General features: G+C 50.3%; 1 protein-coding gene across 3 annotated transcripts in view; it reads right to left on the bottom strand.

Moving 5' to 3' along the window:
- Positions 1 to 1,267: 1,267 nt before the first annotated feature.
- NRIP2 (nuclear receptor interacting protein 2) overlaps positions 1,268 to 6,663 on the bottom strand; it is a 40,064-nt gene continuing 34,668 nt past the window's right edge. For 2 of the 3 annotated variants that reach the window (XM_019516034.1, XM_019516036.1), the window contains exons 3-6: positions 5,618 to 5,700; positions 5,147 to 5,274; positions 3,922 to 3,974; positions 1,268 to 3,297 (exon numbers count right to left, since the gene is read on the bottom strand). In XM_019516034.1, coding sequence (XP_019371579.1) covers positions 3,205 to 3,297; positions 3,922 to 3,974; positions 5,147 to 5,274; positions 5,618 to 5,700 — 357 coding nt within the window. In that variant the 3' untranslated portion in view covers positions 1,268 to 3,204. The remainder of the gene's footprint in view (positions 3,298 to 3,921; positions 3,975 to 5,146; positions 5,275 to 5,617; positions 5,701 to 6,663) is intronic. The other variant, XR_002096991.1, reaches the window with a different exon arrangement.

The raw sequence follows: 6,663 nt of genomic DNA, 5'->3' as shown, positions 1-6,663 counted from the left end.
TGGTAGGGTCGGAAGGGACTTAAGCAGATCATCTAGTCGGACTCCCTGCCATGGGCAAGAAAGGATGCTGGGGTCAAATAACCCCAGCTGGGTGGCTGTCTAGCCTCCTTTTGAAGACCCCCAGGGTAGGAGCCAGCACCACTTCCCTTGGAAGTTGGTTCCAGCTCCTAGCTGCCATGACAGTGAAGTAGTGCCTCCTGATATCTAGCCTGAATCTACTCTCAGTCAACTTATGGCTGTTGTTCCTTGTTACCCCTGGTAGTGCTCGGGGGAACAGGGACTCTCCCATTGCCTGCTGGTCCCCCTTGGCCAGTTTATAGGCATCCAGCAGATCCCCCTCAGCCTTCTCTTGTGGAGGATGAACAGGTTCAGGTTCCGTAGCCTCTCCTCATAGGGTCTGCCCTGCTGCCCCCAAATCATGCAAGTGGCCCTCCTCTGGACCCTCTCAATGTTGTCCACATCCCTCCTGAAGTGTGGCACCCAGAACTGGACGCAGTACTCCAACTTCAGCCTGACCAGTGTCTCATAGAGGGGGAGTATCACCTCCTTGGACCCGCTCGTGATGCATCTGTGGATGCATGACAAGGTGCGGTTAGCCTTGCTGACCGCGTCCCACACTGGCGACCCATGTTCCTTTTGGAATCAGTAGTGATTCCAAGATCCTTTTCTGCCTCTGTGCTGATGAGAAAGGAGTTCCCCAGCATGTAGGTATGCTGATGGTTCTTCCTCCCCCTTTATGCATGAATAAGAAATCATCACTGTAAGAACTACATAAGAAGCAAGTGGCTGCTGTAGGAAAGGATGGGACTGCTACTTAGCAGAATGGGAGAGCAAACAGCAGGCCAAAGTGAGGGAGGTGAAATGGTTTGTTATGGAGAGGAAGAGATGTAAGTGCAGCCAGATAACCTAACCCAGTTACTGGACCTGGCAAGAGTCACCTCTGCACAGCTGGGGTTAACAGACATATCTGAACCTTTAGCATTTACACTGAAGAAATGTGGAGCTGCTGAAAGGACTGGAAAAAAAACAAAGGACATGTCACAGGACAGCAAAAGAGGGGATCTCCAGTCTTAAGCTGTAAATCCCTCTGCAGGACCAGACAAGTTGCTGGAACTGATCAGAGTGACCAACACATGGACATTGACGGGGCAATAAGCAATAAAGAGCCGGTAAAAAGGATCTGTCAAATCATCACCATGCCAATTTACTGCTGGGCTCAATCCAGTTCCTGTTAAAATCAATGAAAAAATTCCCACTGACTTCCATCCAAGTTGGAGGAGGCCTTTAATTTGGTTTGATGGATCAACAAGCTTAATGGATGAAGGAAACACAGTAGACATGCTATCTATTGATTTCAGGAGACTATTTGATGCAGTTCCATGAGCCATTCTTAGCTGCAGACAAAGTGAGTTGTTGCAGGATGGAGACCCAAACACATGGAGCACCAACAGGCTTCAGTGTCAGGTGGATAGCAGACTCAAAGCAGGTTTTCACAGGGCAGCTGGCTGGGTCCAACACCAGTTGATGCTGTTCTGAAAGATTCAGAGGACGGAGAAATCAGATGTATAAATGGTATGGGTCCAAGAAGATCTGCTGATATTTTGGAAGATGGAGTCATCATGCAGTTGTGAAGCACATGAGAGAAAGCCTCCTATTGTTGGAGTTGTTAAAGAAACTGGCATAGAGTGGTTCACTGGGAAGGAATAACCAAATGCACATGCATAGAACAAAGGAGTAGACAACCTCACCACAGAGGAGGAGCTGTAGGGTATAATGGGTGACAAACAATGGTCATCCTTGTGGTGCTACTGCTGAGAGTAGCACATGTCACAGTGAGTCACACTGATACAAGTTTATCATGTAAAATAAGCAGGGTATTTTTTCCAGTTGTCTTAGCACTAGTCAGACTTCAGAGTCCTCCATCCAGTGTATGGCAGCAGTAAGCCAAAACAACCCCAAAATGACATGGATTGAGTATTCAACAGAAAAATCCGGAAGACATGGCAGAGGGGAGATACTATACATTTGTGGATAAGAGGATGGAATGAACAGGACGGGCATCTATTATTATGTCACAGGGTAAAGATGCAGCTGGGTTTAAGTTGCAGAACAGAAAATCTAAGTTAGACATTAGGTGCACAAATTAATTATATCCATTTAGGAATAGAGCAAGCTGCCCAGAATGGCTGTGGTGTGTCCTTCCCAGGAGGCCCTGAAGGGAGGGACCATACATCTGTCACTCAGTGGTGTGTTAGCATAAGGAAATTAAGCCTATCTGGATGCAGGAGGAAAGACTGAGTGATGCAGCAGTGCTGATCTGGGCACCGGAATTCATGCGGCATCTAGCTGAATGGCTGGAGCTCAGCAAGAGCTGGTGGCTGCCCAAATTCAGGGGCTGGAACTCAAGAGTGCAAAGGCGAGTTGTGTTGGTGAGGGACAAGGAGTGTCCAGTTCCAAGGTCTAGCTGTGAGAGGTGCTAAGCATGTGAGTTCATACACTGCAGACTCCAGTAGCCAAAGATGTCCTGGCCAGGCCTGGGCTCCCACATACGCTCATTGCTCCTGAGGTCTTGCAGCTCATGGTTTCCCAGCAGTTCCCTTACTTTGAAAGAAAACACTGAAAATAGAGTGATTGCCATTTAAACTGCTTCCAGTAAAATCCTTCCCTCCTGACACAAAGCAGAGCAAGGTAATGAGATCCAGCTTTGTGAAGAGCAGAAGGGTAGGACACCTCCCCTGAAGCAGAGCAGATGGTACCTGGGCAGATCATGGCCCAAAGGGAGAAGAACCATTTAAAACAATCTTCAGAGGCTTTAGGACAAGTCACCATCCAACACCGCATCCACAGAACAGTTGCTCACAGTGACCTTTCCCATTGTCTTTAATAAGGGGGCATGGGAAAGGCGGCATGGGATTCAGTGCAGCAGCAGGAGGCAGAGAGAACAGGGGCAGGTAGAAAAACGAGAACAGATGTCTGCTCAGCAATGGAGACAAGCAGAAAGGTCCTCTGGAAGGAGAAAGAACTCCCCATAGAAAGGGGCAGCTCCACTTGACAACAGCACTCTAGCCCCATGCAGCTCCTAACCACTCCTCCCACCTGATAGTGGCCTCCGCAGGGTACAGGTGTGTCAGCTGCACCCCCAGCTTCACATGTCTCTGGTACAGTTACAAGCCTTCTCCCCACAGATGTGGGAAACTCAACCTCTCACTGCCCAGGCTCCTCAGAGGCAGGTAAGAAAGGCAGCTCTTGGCTGAGTGCTTTCAGTCGCAGGACACCTTCATCCAGGTCGATGCAGCACTGTGGGGGGCAAACAAAAGCTAATTAGCTTGTCTGCACAGCAGGAGCTACACGACTTCCAGTTCAGGACAGTCTGCCAGGAGCAGTGCCACATGGTTCAGGGGGCTACTACCAGGGAAAGTAAGTTTGCTGTGTAGATGTGGCCTTTGCCCGCCCACACCCCCCAGCCATTGCTCCCTCCTTCCTTCTTCCCCTTCCCTGCACACCTCTCTTTGCTTCTCTTTCTGCCTCTTCCCAGGCCCATTTTCCCCCCACTCCCAGATGATCCCCTTAAACAGGTAACATAAGGGAAGAGGAATAGAGGTGGGAAAGTAGAGGAAGGTGTGATGGGCTCACCCACAACTAGTTCCCTCACTAAACTGTCACCTCCAGGGAGAGAGATACAAGGAGTGCGAGCTCAACCACAGAGCTTTTTCCAGTCTAATTCTAAAGTGATCAGGAAGGGGGAAGGATGCCCATGAGGCTTGTACCAGTGAGAAGCATGCTGAAGTCAGAAACCAAGGCACCTGCTGGCATCTTGTCAGCATCACTGACATTTCCAGCAGCCCCAGCTCAGTGCCCCCTGGGGATGTCATTGGGTCCACATTACATTCAGAAGTGGGGAGAGGGAAGCTTGCTCCTTACCTTCAGAGACAGCAGGGTCTGGAGGCCCAATGAAAATTCCAGCATTTCATCATCTAGGGAAACAGATGAGGCTGATCAGACTCAGGCCTGTGCATCCTCTGTCTGCCATCCTGGGGAAATGTCTCCCTGAGTGACCACTCCATAACTGATGGCTGGGACTTGGTGCAAGTCAATGGGTCCTACATGTACTAGACCAGCCAGTTAGACCCAGCAGGGAGGGTGACTATTCTCAGACACCTCAGCATTGCCTTTTCTACAGCTGTTGCCCAGAGGGGCTAAATGATAGCTTTGTACACTTACACCAACATCTTCCAGAGAGATCAGAGTGGCAATCCCACCCTCCCACATTCAGGAGGACTAGAACCATGCATGAGGAGACAACAAGAAGGGAAAGGGAGAAGGAAGAAAACAGACTAGGCTGAAGCAGGGAAAGGGAGAGAAGCCATCCATAAGAAATCAGGAAAGAGGGAGAAATTGTCCACAGTGAGTGATCCTGTGAGGAAAACAGAGGAAGAGCCTAGAGAGGAAAGAGACCAGGAGGGTATCCATAGGGCTGAGGACAAGGATACAGATGGAGGCCACAGCAGAAACCCTAAGACAATGAGGAACAGGAGGAATAAAGAACAATCAATCTGTTGTTTTCACTGTATTCATAGATTAATATAATGACAAATAAAGCAAACTCCTTGCTGCCCTTCAGGCGCTGGAGAATTCCTATCTGATGAGTTCTGTTTCCTACAGCTGCCTCCCACCCACATTCTGCTAGAAGCCATCTGTCTTGCACCAGTGGGCAAAGGCACACAAGCCTGGTTCATGGAAAGAGCTGATACCCTGGTGTGCACCAGTCTGACACACTCCATTAGCTGTGGGCAGCCATATACAGTGAATTATACAAGGAACGAGAAAAACTGTTCATTCTAGCTGTTTCTTCAAGAGGGGCAATTTTAAGAGAGAGAGAGAAATGTCCCATGCTGTAGACCTGCAACCTGAGGGCATCTCATCTCCACCATCAGTATGACCAGTGCCTTTGACTCTTTCTGGAGGAGGACACAGTGGCTTTTCTACATCCATCACCCTTAGCAACATCTAAGCCTGTGAGGCTGCACCTTGGCCCAGTTCCTGCTACCACCCTGCCTACCCCCACTCTGAGATGATCCCCTTAAACAGGCAGCATAAGGGAAGAGGAACAGAGGTGGGAAAGTAGAGGAAGGTGTGATGGGCTCACCCACAACTAGCGCTGAGCACGCCACCATCTCCTGGCCGAACTGCACCTCCATGTGCTCCACCCGGCTGACAACACAGGGGACAGGCAGCGAAAAGTCCCTACAGCCAATGTTGGACACTTCCTCCAGCCTGTGAGACACAAGGGATGTAACTGTCTGAAATGAGGGAACAGGAAGAACTAGGGGAGCTCTTGTTAGCTAACAGTATGTTCATGGTCCCTTCAACAACTGGCTGCAAGGCAGGGAACCTCATTCATACAACAGAACCAGACTGCCCTGCCACCCCTACCCCAAAACCCACATGTGCTTTGGTTTGAGTTCCCCTGAGTTGGTCATGTTGGGATATGCAGAACATATAGCCAAACTTTCAGTGCCCCTCAGTTCTGCTCTGCAGCCCCTCTGCTATATCATGGGCTCCCCACCCAGCTCAGATAGTACCTTTCCCTCCATCCCTGCTTTACAAAGATACTTACCCCAGCTGTCTCAAGCAGCTCCTGGAGATGAGGTTCTGTTGGCAGCCAGTGTTAACAGCAGCTCTCAATACCTGACCTTCGCACTGGAAGGAAAACAAGGGCAAGTTAATTAGTGTGGGCTACAACCCGACATGCACACACACGCTGCCAGATTCCTTGGTGAGGGCATGGACCATGCTTGTGACAGAAGAGCATCAAAAGGTTTGGGGGTCTGAGAAGCACACAGAATGCGGGTGTCCATCTGAGACCATGGAGGCTTCGACACAACCCTGCAAACCCCTGCTGCAATCTTCCTGTCTCTCTTTAAAGGAGCCCAAGTGTAGGGGGGCTGGACCCAACAACCTTGCAAGATCCCTTCCAGCCCCTAACATCTATGAATTTATGAACCTGCTACCCCTACCTATCCTGACATCTCTATGGAAAAACAAGGGGTCTCTCTCTCAGCATGGCATCTCCCTGTATTTCACTCTCTCTCCCTCCTGCCCCCTTATGGCATTTTCTCTGGCCACTGTGAGATCTCAGGCCTCAACTAACTAGTGTTATCTGGCATTCGCCTTCCACTACATGACTCTTGCATGCTTGGTTCACTCTTCTCCCCTCAGCTCCAGTCCCTGTGACCTCTGGGGCAGGGGTGAAGGGAGAGGGCATAGCTGCCCATGGAGCTGACACTCCCCTTTCCCTCCCCTCAGTACTGTGACAGGGACCACAGGGGAGCAGTTAATATCTGCCATCTGCTCCCACTACATGGCAGTCCAGTGTGACAGAAGGCCAGTGGCATTAGGAGCAATAGCTGCTTTCTGTTATTTGAAGATGACTGTTGCAGGGCACTAAGGTACCTGCTCCTCTTAGAGCAGAGATTGCCAGGGGAGAGAGCACAAGGAGCCAGATAAGAACCCAGGTGCAGGTTGCCATGACAACCAGTTAACTAGAGAATTGGCCGCACCTGCACCTGGTCAGCTGGCTGGAGGAGGCAGGGCCTAGGCCCATATAAACCCCAGGGCTGGGAGTAGGTTCCCTCCCAGCAGCTGAAGGGGAAGGAGTGGTCA

This window comes from Gavialis gangeticus, unplaced genomic scaffold (assembly GCF_001723915.1).
Source record: "Gavialis gangeticus isolate Ggan-Ray unplaced genomic scaffold, GavGan_comp1, whole genome shotgun sequence".
Classification (NCBI taxonomy): Eukaryota; Metazoa; Chordata; order Crocodylia; family Gavialidae; genus Gavialis; species Gavialis gangeticus.
This window is presented reverse-complemented; position numbering and strand designations above follow the sequence as displayed.